A 14,021-nucleotide genomic window follows, 5' to 3' on the forward strand; every position below is an offset into this window, starting at 1 on the left:
CTAAGAATTGCTCATTAAAACAACAACAACAACAACACTTATGGGAGCTGGGAATATGGCCAAGTGGCAAGAGTGCTTGCCTCATATACATGAAGCCCTGGGTTCAATTCCTCAGCACCACATATATAGAAAACGGCCAGAAGTGGCACTGTGGCTCAAGTGGCAGAGTTCTAGCCTTGTGCAAAAAGAAGCCAGGGACAGTGCTCAGGCCCTGAGTCCAAGGCCCAGGACTGGGGGAAAAAAATTTAATTGTGGAAATGTTCTGACCTACAGCAGAGTTGAAAGCCATTTACAACAAACACCTCCAAACACCCCTCCCCTCCGGCATTTACCATAAATATTTTACTAGACTGGCTTTTTGGAAGGAGGGCACCCTCCTAGTGCCTGCAAATTCCACAACTCAGAGGAGGATGTGCGGGGGGGAGGGGGGGTCTGTGCCAGAGGTCTCGGGAAAGGCTGATAGATGCATTAGTACAGCTACCCCAGCCACCAGGACAAACAGACCACCGTCTTTTGGGGCTCACCACAAGGGAAATTCATTTCTGGGTCACATTTCTGAGTGGACAGGTGGGCACTTATCTGCCTCAGAGCAGATAAGGCTGATGGCAGGGAGGCACCATGGCATTTGATAGCAGGCAAAAAGAACTCACACAGCCATGCTTGGAAGTAGATACCCTGCTGGGCCCTGTTCCCAGAAGCCATTTCAATGGCAGGGGGCTTAGATTTCATCTAGGAGTTGGCTGTCTCTGCCCATACCCATTGTGCCCACCATCCAATATCTGGACCCATCCCACTATTCAGCCCCACCCCTCATCCCCACTTCTCTGAGCTACCCCAGGCTCATTAGAGGAGTCTAACTTGATTCAGCAAACATACACTGACTGTATACCACATCTGCATACCACATCTCTGTGCTGAGCCCTGCCTATACACAGCTGAACAAAACCAGAGCTTTGCTCTTCCTGACCCAAAGCTCATGAGATTTTTTCCATCTTGGGAAGGTGGGTGGATCTAACATTGAAAAGCTGGAAAAAGGATTCAATTTCAGGATCTAAAACTCTGTGTGCCTGGGATAACTTTGAACTGCAGTCCTCTTATCTCAGCCTTGTTATCAGCTAGGATTGCAGGCGTGAGCCATCGATGCCTGGCTATCAACGACTGAAACTTTTTTTTTTTTTTTTTTTTTTTGCCAGGCCTGGGGCTTGAACTCAGGGCTGGAGCGCTGTCCCTATCTTCTTTTTGCTTAAGGCTAGCACTCTACCACTTGAGCCACAGCGCCACTTCCGGCTTTTTCTAATATATGTGGTGCTGAGGAATTGAACCCAGGGCTTCATGTATACAAGGTGAGCACTTTACCACTAGGCCATATTCCCAGCCCCCTGAAACTTTTTTGAGACATCATTTCTCTATAGAATCCAGGCTAGCCCTCAAGTTCCTGATCCTCCTTCCTCAGCTTCTCCCGGGCTGACATTACAGACATGTGCCACGATGCCTAGCATTGATAAATCGTTATCGGCACTCCATGTATGTAGCCCAGTTATGTGGTGAGTGTGTGGAATTTCCACTTTTTTTCTTGTTGAGCTCAACGTGGAGAACGACTTCTATGGAATCACATAGCTAGTGCACACCCAGGATTAGTACACCAACAGCTTCCCATTCTTTTTTACTCCAGCAGTGTGTCTGCCAGAACCTATAGTAAGAAAGACACAAACCATTCTACTATACTGTGTGTGCGTGTGTGTGTACGTGTGTGTGTATGTGTGTGTGTGTCTGTGTGTGGTGTTTCTCAGGTTTGAAATTCAGGGCCTTGAGCTTGTTAGGCAAACGATCTACCCCTTGAGCCATGCCATCAACTCTAATTTGTGCCATTTTAGAGAACAGAAAGTTGAGGCTGAGCAAGGCCTTCCCTGGAGTGAGGGCTCAGGAGACTGGGCCCAGCCCTGAGGCTTTAGGACCAAGCGCGGGGAGTCAGGACTGAGGATGACAGAGGGCTCAATCAATGCTATCTCTCCAGGCCATGCCTGGCCAGACATTGATTTCCAGCACCGTTGTTAACTCCCTGTTTATGTAACGCCTGAACTTTGCACAACTGAACCGTTTCATGTGCAGAAGAGGGCCTGTTGCCATGAAAACCAGGCTGCACATGACAGCCAGGATGTGGCCGGATCCCTGTTTTATTGGTCTGTGTGGAATGTATTTTAACCTTGATAAGTCAATAACTTTTTTTTTTTAAACAAAAGGAGAACTGCCAGGAAGGCTTAGGAGAACCTGGGAGGCCTTGTGGCCTTTCCAGGTCAGAGGGGTGGAGTTGCGGGGGGAAGGGAAGGGGGCACTTAGCTTTAATCCCCTGGAAATCTCCTTGACACTCAGCCTGGGAAAACCCGATGCAGCTAGCCAGAGCTGACCTTGAGGGTGGGCTGAAGAGGGGACCACCTCCCCCCTCCACTGCTGTTTCTTGCTTTTGAAGGCCTCCGGTGAAGTTGGAAACACTCCTTCCAAAGCACAGCCCAACTAGGGGCTTCGGTATGACCTTGAGCCAGGCCAAGGACATCAGCTTCAATCTCCACATATTTAACAGGACCAGTGATTCCTTTTTACGGGCTGTGCCAGGCTTGCCAGTGAAACTCAGGGCAATGCCAGGCCCCCGGTGTTCCAGTGGTTGCAGTACTGCCATCTGTAATACTTCACAGGAATAAGTTCTGCTCTAGTTGCAGATCCCATTAGGCTCGGGGAAACCATGTGCCCATTTTGTCATTCTCAAGCTTGAGATGAGCAGGGCTGAGGTAAACAGCCCCAGTTTTCAGATGAGAAACTGAGGCCCAGGGTTAGCTGGCTGTCTTGTCCAGAGTTCACATGATTTATGACAGTGGTGCTGGCTGAAAGTTTCCAAGTTTCTGCGCACTTAGTCCAATGTTCTTTCAAACTCAGAAATCACAGACACAGGATTAGCTCCTCCAAAAAAGCTTCTGGTGCTGCAATAGCCAACCCCAGACTCAGAACCTATCACTAAGTGCTCTTGCTCCTGAGCTGGGCTGAGTCCTCAGAATCCTCTTTTTGTTGTTGTTGGTGGTGGTGGTTGTGGGGCTTGGACTCAGGCCCTGGGCACTGTCCCTGAGCCTCTCTGGGTTCAAAGCTAGCACTCACTTGAGTCACAGCACCACTTCCAGCCTTTTCTGTGTATGTGGTCCTGAGGAATTGAACCCAGGGCTTCATGCATGCTAGCTAGGCAAGCACTCTACCACTAAGCGACATTCCCAGTCCCTCAGAATCCTCTTTAGCTCAGAGCTAACTGTGTTTGAGATGGGATTCATATGGAACTCTATGCCACATCCCCTCAAAAATAGGTGTGGGAGAGCTCTTAGGTTCAAGTCCCACCTTGGCCCAAACTTACTGTGTGACCTTGGGCAAGTGCTTTCCATCTCTGGGCATCCTGATTCACAATGATAAAACAAGGGGGAAGCTGAATGGTTCTTGGATTTACAGAGGGTCTCTTATTTGGAGTGACCCCCCCCACTACTTCCTGTTTCTTGTCCTGACTCTGCTCTCCTCCCAGACCATTCAAATCTTCTCCACCTTTATCAACAAATACAGACCTTGAATCCACTATATATCATAAATGTGCAACGGGTTAGGACCATGGCAATCAGGAAATAAATGACTAGTTGGGTGCAGGTGGCTTACATCTATAATCCTAGCTACTCAGAAGGCTTAGATCTGAGGATCAAAGTTCCAAGCCAGCCCAGAGAGGAAAGTCCCTGAGATTCTTATCTCCAAAGAACCACTAGAAAACCAGAAGTGGTGCTTTGGCTCAAAATGGTAGAGTACTAGCCTTGGGCAAAGAGCTCAGGGACAGTGCCAAGGTCCTGAGTTTAAGCCCCATGACCAACAAAAAAAAAAAGAAAAAAAGAAAAGAAAAGGAAAGGAAGGAAGGGAGGGAGGGAGGGAGGAAGGAAGGAAGGAAGAAAGGAAAGAAGGAAGAAAGGTAGGAAGGAAGGAAGGAAGGCTTAAGAGTCTTTCCCAGAGCTAAGTGTAGACAGGGAGACAGAAAATAAATGGGTCCTGTGGATTGCAGCAGAGATGCATGGTGGGGTGGCCCACTGGAGAAATCACCTGCAGGTGGGGTAGTCAGGGAGGCCTCCCCTGAGGAGGTGACATTTCAGCTGTGACCTGAAGTAGGATGAGCCAGCTGTGGAAAGAGCAGATGGAAATCTGTTCCAGGGGAACCAGTGCGTCGCATCACATAGCCCAGAGGAGGCAGGAGTTATGAGAGAAAGTGAGGGTGGGTCCCTGGGGACCCCTGGTCCTCCTCAGCCCATCCCATCCCCCTAGGCCTGCCCCTCACTCTACTCCAGGCACTGGGGGTGGGGTAGATGAATGACAAGGTTACGGGAGCTTCTTCTCTACCCTTTTCTCTGGGAGAAGAATAAAGAGCTCTTTCTTTTCTGCTTATTAATAGCTCTGATTAAATTATCTCTGAAAAACCTACATCGTGTGCACCAATGGGGGCCCGGCTCCCTCCAGGCTCTGGCCTAGATTACAGCTAGCAGGGCAGGTGAGGCAACTGGAAGCCGGGTAGAGTGAGGTGGGGGTGGGGGAGAGGCACGCGTGTGAGATCCGCCCGCTGGGCCCTTCCCCTGCTCTTCTCCTCTGCTCTCCCAGGCCTCTCTCCGCCTCTGACCCACTGGTGCCCTTGCTATGCTTCCAGCTCCCCAACCTGGAGCTCGGGCCCTGTGCCAGGAGCGCAGTCACCTTTCCCCTTGGCCACATCCTGCCATCATTGTTCACGGGGCAGCTGCTCAGCCTTTCCCTGTCATCCACCACCCCCTCGGACAGGACGTTCGGGGCTCTCTCCTCCCCTGGGACCCCCGATGATGCTTGTTAGTCACCTTGCAGTTCCACGAGATGCTCTCCATCTGGGTCCAGCACCATAAATCCAACACCACAGATCCCGGGCTGTGTCCTAGGAGGAACTGGGGGACAGGGGGTGGGTCAGGGCTTTGTGAGTGCCAGGTTCCAGGGCCCCTGAGTGTGGCCCATGTAGCCACATGTCCTGCTTCACAGAGAGATTAAAATGAGGCCCCAAGAGGCTGAGTGACATGGCTGCTGTATAAGAAGGTGGCTTGTGCAGGAGGAGATAGCCAGGAAGGCTTCCCAGAGGAGGGGGTTTTTTCTAGCTGAACTCTGCAGGAGGATTAAGAGTCAGCTCCCCAGAGGACATTCAGGTGGTATCGCCCTGTCCCCTGGAGCTGGGGAGACAGTGTTCAGGGGGCAGTGGTCCCAGGAACTGCGGCAAAGCCACCTTGACTTGCTCCAATCCCACCATGCTGAGGCATCGGCATGACCAAGAACAAAGGCATGAGCTGTCCCAGTGAGCCACTCATGATTGTCAGCCTAGTTACTCAGGGGGACAAGACTGAAGGATCGTGGTTCAAAACCAGCCCACGCAAGAAAGTCTGTGAGCCTCTTCTTATTTCCAATTAACCAGCAAAACCCTAGAAGTGGAGGTATGGCTCCAATGGTAGAGTACCAACCTTGAGCGAAGAAACTGAGAGACAGAGCCCAGGACCAGAGTTCAAGCCCCACACTAGTATCAAAAAGCAAGCAAGCAAACAAACAAAAAGGTCCTGACTTACTGAGGTGCACAACTGGGGGCAGAGTGGATGTATGTTTGGGGGACACATAGAGGCTCAAGGCTGAGCATCTTAGGACGCAGAGAGAGAGAGACACTGGAACGACATCTCTCCACCCATAGAGCTACCTTTGAGCCTGCTGCTCACTGGAGACCCACAAACTCCTGGAATTTCAGAAATGGAGGATCTTTGTCTAATCCCTTTGGCTGTACTTTGAAATCATGTGAGTACCTTGGGAAACTTTACCGGTGTGGGGCTTGAACTCGTGGCCTGGGCTTTGTCTCTAACCTTCTTTTGCTCAAAGCTAGCACTCTACCACCCTGAGTCACAGCACCACTTCCGGTTTCCTGTTGGTTAATTGGAGATGAGTCTCATTGGCTTTCCTGCCCAGGCTGGCTTTGAACATTGATCCTAAAATCTCATTCTCCTGAGTAAGGATTACAAGTGTGAGCCACCAGCGCCTGGCCTTTGGAAACTATGTCACCTACCTCCTGAGGGAACTACCTCACGAGGGAACTGGGACTCTGGAAAAGAGAAAAAAAACCATGTCCCCGAGGCCACACACTGTCAACTGGTGGCTGGCACAGGACACAGGGAGCTAAGGTGAGAGGCCTTGGTGTTTGGGATCCAGGCCTGTCCTTGTGTGACCTTCACCATGGTGAGATGGGACAGGTCTGGCCTCTGAGGGACAAATAGCACTGTACACTCACATGGCAAAGAAAGGTCAAGTAGAATCCTCAAACTTTAGAAAAGCTGGACAGGGTCCTGCTACTTACTTACACCTCCTATATTTTCCCTCTCTCCTGCAGGCTTTAGTTGTCATACCTTGGGCTCTGTCACAGGCCCAAATCTGTTCTTTCCACCTATCCATTCCTGGGTCCACCTACTGAGTTGCCCTGGCAACCTGTCCTGACATCAGGGCAGCTCTGCAGCTGGCTGAGAGGGAGCAGCTGGCAGCTGGATCACATTTCCAGGTGAAGCCTCACCCTCCACCCCCAGGCAGAGGAAGGGGAGGGTAGAAGGAGGAGAAGGTGGGAGGCCACGGAGAAATGGAACAGGACACGAAGGCCCCATGAGCTGCTGGAAACTGGCGGGGGGGGGGGGCAGGGCTGGAAGACTTGAAACAGGGCCAGTTCCTGCCCTAGATTCCGTGGCAGGTGGCCTACTTGGGCCAGCCCTGATGGAGGTCCCAAGTGGGTGCCTCTCCCAGATTCTGAGTTAGGGGTGGATCGGCCCTTGAAACTAGGCTAACACCAGATTACAATCAGCACATCCTCTCACCAGCCTCAAACTCACCAGCCCTCCAGAATGGACAATCACTGCTGGCATTTATGGAGCACTTATTGTGCTCTTTCCATGGGATCATTCAGTTCATCCTCACAACAACCTGGTAAGGAAGAAGTTAATCTTAACCCTGTCTTCTTATTTCACAGACAAGAATCTGAGGCACAAACCCCTGAAGGTAAAGGCTGGGATCCCATCTGGTTCCATTGAGACTTGAGAGGTCACAGGGATATAAACCTAAGCCTTGCCTTTCTGCAGGGATCCTGCTGGCTCCCCAACTTGTTTTGTGATGGACACATACAAGGGTAGGAACTGCCTCATCCAGGAACTAGTGCTGGACCTAGACTTCACTACTGCAAGGTTCGAGGCTTGGCCTAGATGGTAGAGTACCATCCAGCAAATGTAAGGTCCCAAGTTCAAACACTAGTACCATATGAAAAAAATCCATCACTGCCAAAAATATACCTCAGCACAAAATATTCATGACACTTCACATTTCTTTTCTTTTTTGTTTGTCTTTTTGTCAGTTGTGGGACTTGATCTCAGGGTCTGGGCACTATACCTGAGCTCTTTTGCTCAAGGCTAGTGCTCTATCACTTTGATACTTTGAACCACAGTGCCACTTCCAGTTTTCTGGTGGTTAATTGGAGATAAGTCTCATGGAAACTTTTCTACCTGGGCTGGATTCCAACCATGGTCCTTGGATCTCAGCCTCCTGAGTAGCTAGGGCTGTAGGCATGAGTCACCAGCACCCCATCCACTCCACATTTCTTTTTTTTGGCCAGTCCTGGGCCTTAAACTCAGGGCCTGAGCACTGTCCCTGGCTTCTTTTTGCTCAAGGCTAGCACTCTGCCACTTGAGCCACAGCACCACTTCTGGCCGTTTTCTGTATATGTGGTGCTGGGGAATCGAACCCAGGGCCTCATGTATACAAGGCAAACACTCTTGCCACTAGGCCATATCCCCAGCCCCCACTCCACATTTCTTAACCTGAGTTTCTCCTGTGGGTGATAATACCTTAGGTAAAGAAGGTACTTTGTGGGGCTGGGAATATGGCCTAGTGGCAAGAGTGCTTGCCTCCTACACATGAAGCTCTTGGTTCGATTCCCCAGCACCACATATATGGAAAACGGCCAGAAGGGGCCCTGTGGCTCAGGTGGCAGAGTGCTAGCCTTGAGCGGGAAGAAGCCAGGGACGGTGCTCAGGCCCTGAGTCCAACGCCCAGGACTGGCAAAAAAAAAAAAAAAAGGTACTTTGCTATGTAACTATGCTAGCTACTGTTCTTGTTTTATTTTACAATCCTGGAGTTTGAACTCAGAGCCCTACACTTTACAGAAGCACTACTTGAGCTTTACTCCTAGATTAAAAAAATATATTATTTAGGCTTTTGTTGTTGTTGTTGGTGGTGGTGGTCATGAACTTGGGCTTGAACTCTGGGCTTGGGCCCTGGCCCTGAGCTCTTCAGCTCAAGGCTAGTGCTCTACCAATTTGAGCCACAGCTCCACTTCCAGTTTTCTGGTAGTTTATTGGAGATAAGAGGCTCATGGACTTTTCCTGCCTGGACTGGCTTTGAAATGTACTAGGATTACAGGTGTGAGCCACTGGTGCCCAGCTTATTTTAAAGAAAGGATCTTACTTTTGCCTTTTCCCTCTCCCTTCTATTTAGTTGGGATCACAGAAGTGTAACCCTATAGCTAGCTGGAGACTAGGTATCACTATTTTTTTTTTTTGCCAGACCTGGGGCTTGAACTCAGGACCTGAGCACTGTTCCTGGAGCCACAGGACCACTTCTCGCTTTTTCTGCTTATGTGGTACTGAGGAATCAAACCCAGGACTTCATGCATGGCTAAGCAAGCACTCTACCACTAACTACATTCCCAGCCCCCTCACTATTATGCTTTTGGCTTTGAACTGCAATCCTCAGGATTTCTGCCTCCTGATTTGTTAAGATTACAGGTGTGTGCCATGGTACTGGTCCATTACTATTTTATTGTTGCTTGCTTCCTTTTTGGTGCTGGGATTGAACCCTGAGCATTACACACCTGCAACTCTCTCCTTTTTGTTATTTTCAAGACTTTTCATAGGAGTGTTCCCAAGATTAAGTGAAACAATGCAGACAGTATACTTAGCACAGTATCTTACCCCAAACATAGGCTCAGTACATAATTATTTTTTCCACCCCAGGGGCGCTGACACAGGGACTACAAGTACCAGCATACCCTGCGTCCCCAGTCCGGGTCTCTCCGCTCTCCGCAGGCGCGCCGCATGCCGGGAGTTGCAGTCCTCCAGAGGCCGACCCCGCCTCGTCCCGGCCTAGACGGGGAGGAGGTTGGAGAGCCGCCCTGCCGGCCTTTGAATTTTGCCGCGAAAAGCGCGCGTGGCGGCCCCCGGCCCCGCCTCCTGATAGACGCGGCGCCGCGTCACCCTGGTAACCGCCTCTCGCCCGCCGCTGATTGGGCTGAGTCGCGAGGGGAGGGCGGGGCACGAGACGCAGCAGCGGCTGCGGGCGCTCGCGCCTGTCAGTCGAGCCGGAGCGGAGCAGCGAGCAGGACGGCCTGGCTGGCGGCTTAGTGTAGACGCTGCGCGGCGCCGGCCGGGAGAGCCGGGCCCGCCGCCGGAGGGGCGCGGTACCCGGACCCGGACCCGGACCCGGACGCAAGGCCGAGGCGTCCGCGCGCGCCACGCGGCCCAAGGCTGCGGCCCCGAGAGTCCCTGCACGTCGCCCGGGACCATGAACGCGTGAGAGCCCGGCGCGCGCCGCCCCTGCTGCAGTCCTCGAGCGCACACGACCGGCGCGCCGACTCCCGGCGTCCCCGCGTCCGCCCCGCGCCGCCCGGCCCGGCCCTCCCCGGCGCGAGGCCCCGAGGCGGCGTCCCCGCCGGTGCTCCGCCGCCGCGGCTCGCCGGCCTCCCCTCCCCCACGCCCGCGGCGCGGCGCGGAGCGGCGGCGGCGGCGGGAGGAGGAGGAGGAGGGGCCGGCGCATTCTCGCCGCTGCTCTTCGCAACCTGCGGGGGCCGGTGCGCGCCCGACTCGGAGCTGGGGCCGCGGCAGGTGCGCGCGGCCTCGGGCGGAGACGACTCTGCTCCCCACCGCCGGGCCAGCCCTGGGCCCGCGAGCCGCCGGGGCGGGCGGGCGAGAAACAGCAACAAAGACCCGCCGCAGCTGGGGCTGGCGAGACGGGCCGCGGCCGCCGGGCCCCCGCGCGGACGGAGAGGCCGCCCTGGGAGCGGCGCGGCCAGAGCTGCGGCCGTGAGCCGGGCCCCACCGGGAGGCGCAGCGCCTCCCGCCGGCTGTGTCGGGCGCTGGCTCTGGCGAGGATGCGCCCCCTGAGCGCCAGCCCGGCCCGGGCCCCGGACGCGAGCAACCCCCGCTGAACCGAGGAGCCCGCCCCACCCCCACCCCCGACTTCGGACGGCGCGGCCCGGCGCCCGGATCGCTCGCACAGACTGCATCCCTTCCCGCCTGGAGAGGAGCATCGGTCCCCGGACGGGGCTTCCTCGGGCCGCCTCTGTTACCCCTGCATGGCTGCCACCCGCCGAGGGCAGCGTCGTGGCCTCTGAGACCTGGTGCCCTTCCACGGCCTGGCTGGACCGGTGAGTTGCACAGTGCGGGGTTCCGAGTTGCAGTTGGGGGACACCTTCTGGTTTGTGAGCGGCCTGGACTGGACAGAGAGGGGCACCCCGAGGCAGCTGTCCTCCGTGTCTACTCCTTCCCCGCCTACACACAACTTGTTCAGACTAGCCAGTGGGCTGCAGTGGACGTTGGGAATCCCTGGTGGCCATTCCGTCCCTGGTGCGTTGGGCAGGGCCAATGCCAGAGAGTTAAAGGTCACCCCACTGAAGCTGACAGACAAAGGTAGTGGCTCTGTTGTCTGAAAATTCACCTGGAACTCCTGCATACATATTGAAAAGAGGGGAGGGGTACCCAGGATGGGACAGCATGGAGGCTCTCCAGGGCAGCCTCAGAGCTTAGAACGGGCCCTGTTTCGGAGGTGATCTGGAGTGTGGGACACACAGGTGGCAAGGTTTGAGATTATGCTCTCTGCGTCCCAAATTACATGTAGCAGGACTCTTCCCATTCCAGCCGGGATTCCCACAAACAACTTACAGTCTGCGTGGTACTGTGAGTTCCCGGTGGGCCTGTCATGTGACATCACTGCCCGGGCCTTTGATGTCACTAGAGGTTGCTGTGATAGCAGCAGCTGGTCTTGATCCTAGGCCTAAGAGGATAGGGCTGGATGCTTTTTTGGCTAGTGGAAGGGTGAAGGCCAACTCCTCCCTCTCCCCCACCCCTTACTGCAGTCTTCTGACCTAAATCCCCGGACTTGAAAGGTGGGGGGAGGGAGGCAGCACTAGCTGTCCCTGCTGGTGCTCCCTCCCCTAAGGACAGGTGTTCAGAACTTTGCCATGTAGCCTGTCAGAGTGTTTGTGTAGGGGACTTGAACTCCCAAACAGAGCAACTTTCTGCTTTCACATGGAGTGCTAAAGAGACCTCCCTGAACCTTACCTAGCCAGCAAGCCAAAGTTCCTAGGGTCCCCAGTGATGTGAGCTCTCAGCCTTTAAACAGGCTACTTCTGCTGGGGAACATGTGATTGGTGGGTTCTCTACCCCCAGCTAGAGAAGTAGCTGCTGCTACTGTGCTCTAAGTCTAGGGGAGACCCCTACTGTTGAACCTGGAGGTAAGGGAGCCTCAGCCCAGCCTCAGCTCCTGCCTATGTCATTTTCCTTGTGGAGTTACAGATGGTTTTGACAAGCACAGTGTGATTGATGCTTATTCAATGGATGGAGGGCAAGTCAGCGCAAAGTCTGAATAAAGGTTTCTGCCAGGGCCCAGCTTTGATGGGCAGAGACATAAGCCCCTTTTCCTTACCAGAGGCCAGCCCTGGTCTTATAACACTTGAACTCCAGAGAAGCCCTAAGCAGCACCCTGTTTCTGGCTGGGTATTGCTTTTAAGTCCTTTCCAGCATTGACTGCCAGCGTCAGATGTGGGTGAGACTGCTGGATCACGTTTCTAGGTTCAAGCACTCTGGCATGGCTTCTGCAGTGTGGGCTGGGCTGAGCTCAGGGAAGAGTGAGCTTGTGGGGCCATTCTGAGAAGCCAGGTCCTGGTATCTCTGCAGCGAGCAGTTTTCTCCTACCAAACTCCCTAGCTAGATTAACAGGTCAGTAAATATCGGAGAAGCTGCTTTGGGGGCTTGGCAGGGAGATGGTGTTTCTAGCTGAAATGGTGTTGTTAAACACAGGCTTCTGAGGACAGCAGAGCAGCAGCAGATTGGGAGAGAACTGGGAGGTGTGGGCCGGGACTGTTTGCACTGCCTCTCCACGCTTCCCAGTTTAGAAACAAACTATGGGAGTGCGAGCCAGAGATCCACAAACACAGTATTTACACTTTCTCAGCCAAAGCAGAGGGAAAGGCTGTCAGAATTGGGCAACTCCTGCTGTTCCCTTCCCTCGGCTCCTTGGGCTTGGCAGTTGGTGCCATACATGGGCAGGGGAGTGCCAGCATACCCAGCATCTCCTTGTGTGCCTTGCAGGGACTTTATTCTTCTTCAAGTGTCTCAAAAGCTGTGGCCATTTTGCAGATGAGAAGACTAAGGCTCACACAGAGGAAGTAATGATTAGCAAGGTACTCATCTCCCGAGGGTTAGAGGGGAGGCCCCCACCTGTTTGTTAGACAGGTCTTTCCTGCAAGAGTCCCGGGATGTTGGCTAAGAAAGGATCCTGCCTTGTGTGTGCCAAAGCTCAGATTTGAATCCCAGCCTCTCCTTTACTTATAGGAAGTATTAAGTACAAGTGTTACCCCATCTGGGCTTGTCATCTGCCAGTCCCCTGGACCTGCTTGGAGGGGTGCTGAGGCCGCCTTCAGCCTTCCAGGGCCTCTGGATGGGTGCCTAACTAATTTAAGGCCAGAATGTAGAGACCTAGTACCAGGTCAGGCAGGGCCTGGGGTGGGGGGGGGGGGCGGGGGGGGCGGGGAAAGGGCAGGCGTGTGAACCTTGTAAAGGACAAGTTAGGGATACATGGGCAGAGGAGTAAGAAGAGCCATCCAGACACTGGGAGTGGCACCAAGTGGGTCAGAGATGTCTGTGGGGACTTGTGTCTGCTGTGGTGAAATAGGGCCAAGTGGCCTTGAGGTGACTGTGCCAGGGAGCCTCTGATGACAGGGGAGATGTAAGCAAGAGAGAGGATCCAGTGAGATCGCCCTGGACATCCCTTCTGGTTAAAGAGGAAGGTTCTTCTGGAAAGGCTGACTCCTCTCCCCCACCACAGTAATCCTTCTCCCTTGTTTAATTCCACATAAGCTTGCTGTGCCCAGGCCAGACAGCCTCAAGGTTGCTGTTGTTGCTTATACCCTATGATGAGAAACTGAGGCTCCCCAGGCCTCCTCCCTGCCATTTCCATATTTGTAAGAAAGAGCTGCTAGTAGCCCCCACTTCTTAGGGGGTCTACTGTATGAGAACATACAGTAGGCATCGGATAAATACACAGTTTCAAGGTAACTCTTAGCCTCATCTTCTGGACAAGGCTACTACAGACCCAGTTCCAGGATACAGGCCCCTACCTACCTTTTGAGGTGTGTGTGCTGGAAGGCACTTCTGATCCCTGAGCAGTTGTGGCTGTCATCTGAGTTCCAGGGCCAAGGGCTTGCCCAGGGTCCTCTCCCCAACCTCTCTTCTGCCCCTTTGCTTTCCCATCTCTTCCAAGCCGGGGGAAGCAAGCAAGCCAAGCCGCTCATATTCATGAACCGTAATTCAATCAGCCAGCAAGTCCTCCGGGCTGGGCGGGGGTGAGAACCGGGAGAGTGCACAAAAGGGCCGCTTTATTACCTCCTGCGGGCCGGGAATTGCTGCTCTCCCCCGGCAGCGGCCTGAGCTGCCTTTATTGTGTTAACCCATTTGAGTGTCAAGAGCCATTGTGCACTCTCCCTCGCGGCCTGTGCTGCCAGCCTGTGCTGCCGGCCTGTACTGCCGGCCAGCGGAGGGAGGAGGGCTGCGCTGCTGGCCGGTCACCTCCATAGGCGCCGCCCGCAGCCCTGATTGGTTGCTAAGTGATTTGCATCCAAGGTAATCACTTTTATCTCAGAAGGACGTCGACCATAATTATAA

The 14,021-nt window shown here is 53.8% G+C and overlaps 2 protein-coding genes across 2 annotated transcripts in view; both read left to right on the forward strand.

Moving 5' to 3' along the window:
- The first annotated feature begins 1,488 nt into the window (after positions 1-1,488).
- On the forward strand, positions 1,489-10,244 carry LOC125347732 (collagen alpha-1(I) chain-like). The gene is made up of 6 exons (XM_048340704.1): positions 1,489-1,544; positions 4,660-4,877; positions 7,064-7,092; positions 9,171-9,242; positions 9,322-9,530; positions 9,563-10,244. The coding sequence occupies exons 1-6, from the start codon at positions 1,489-1,491 to the stop codon at positions 10,242-10,244; spliced, it is 1,266 nt and encodes a 421-aa protein (XP_048196661.1).
- The window catches only part of Fam222a (family with sequence similarity 222 member A), a 45,543-nt gene continuing 41,112 nt past the window's right edge, over positions 9,591-14,021 (forward strand). Inside the window, exon 1 of the mRNA XM_048342798.1 lies at positions 9,591-10,507. The gene's annotated coding sequence lies outside the window, so the exon portion shown is untranslated. The remainder of the gene's footprint in view (positions 10,508-14,021) is intronic.

The sequence above is a fragment of the Perognathus longimembris genome, chromosome 3 (genome assembly GCF_023159225.1).
Source record: "Perognathus longimembris pacificus isolate PPM17 chromosome 3, ASM2315922v1, whole genome shotgun sequence".
Classification (NCBI taxonomy): Eukaryota; Metazoa; Chordata; class Mammalia; order Rodentia; family Heteromyidae; genus Perognathus; species Perognathus longimembris.

Coding starts and splice junctions, on each gene's coding strand:
- LOC125347732 (XM_048340704.1), top strand. CDS start 1,489: ATGCCTAGCATTGATAAATCGTTATCGGCACTCCATGTATGTAGCCCA. Junction 9,243..9,321: donor CCGGCCTAGACGGGGAGGAG/GTTGGAGAGCCG, acceptor GCCTCCTGATAG/ACGCGGCGCCGCGTCACCCT. Junction 9,531..9,562: donor GGAGAGCCGGGCCCGCCGCC/GGAGGGGCGCGG, acceptor CCCGGACCCGGA/CCCGGACGCAAGGCCGAGGC.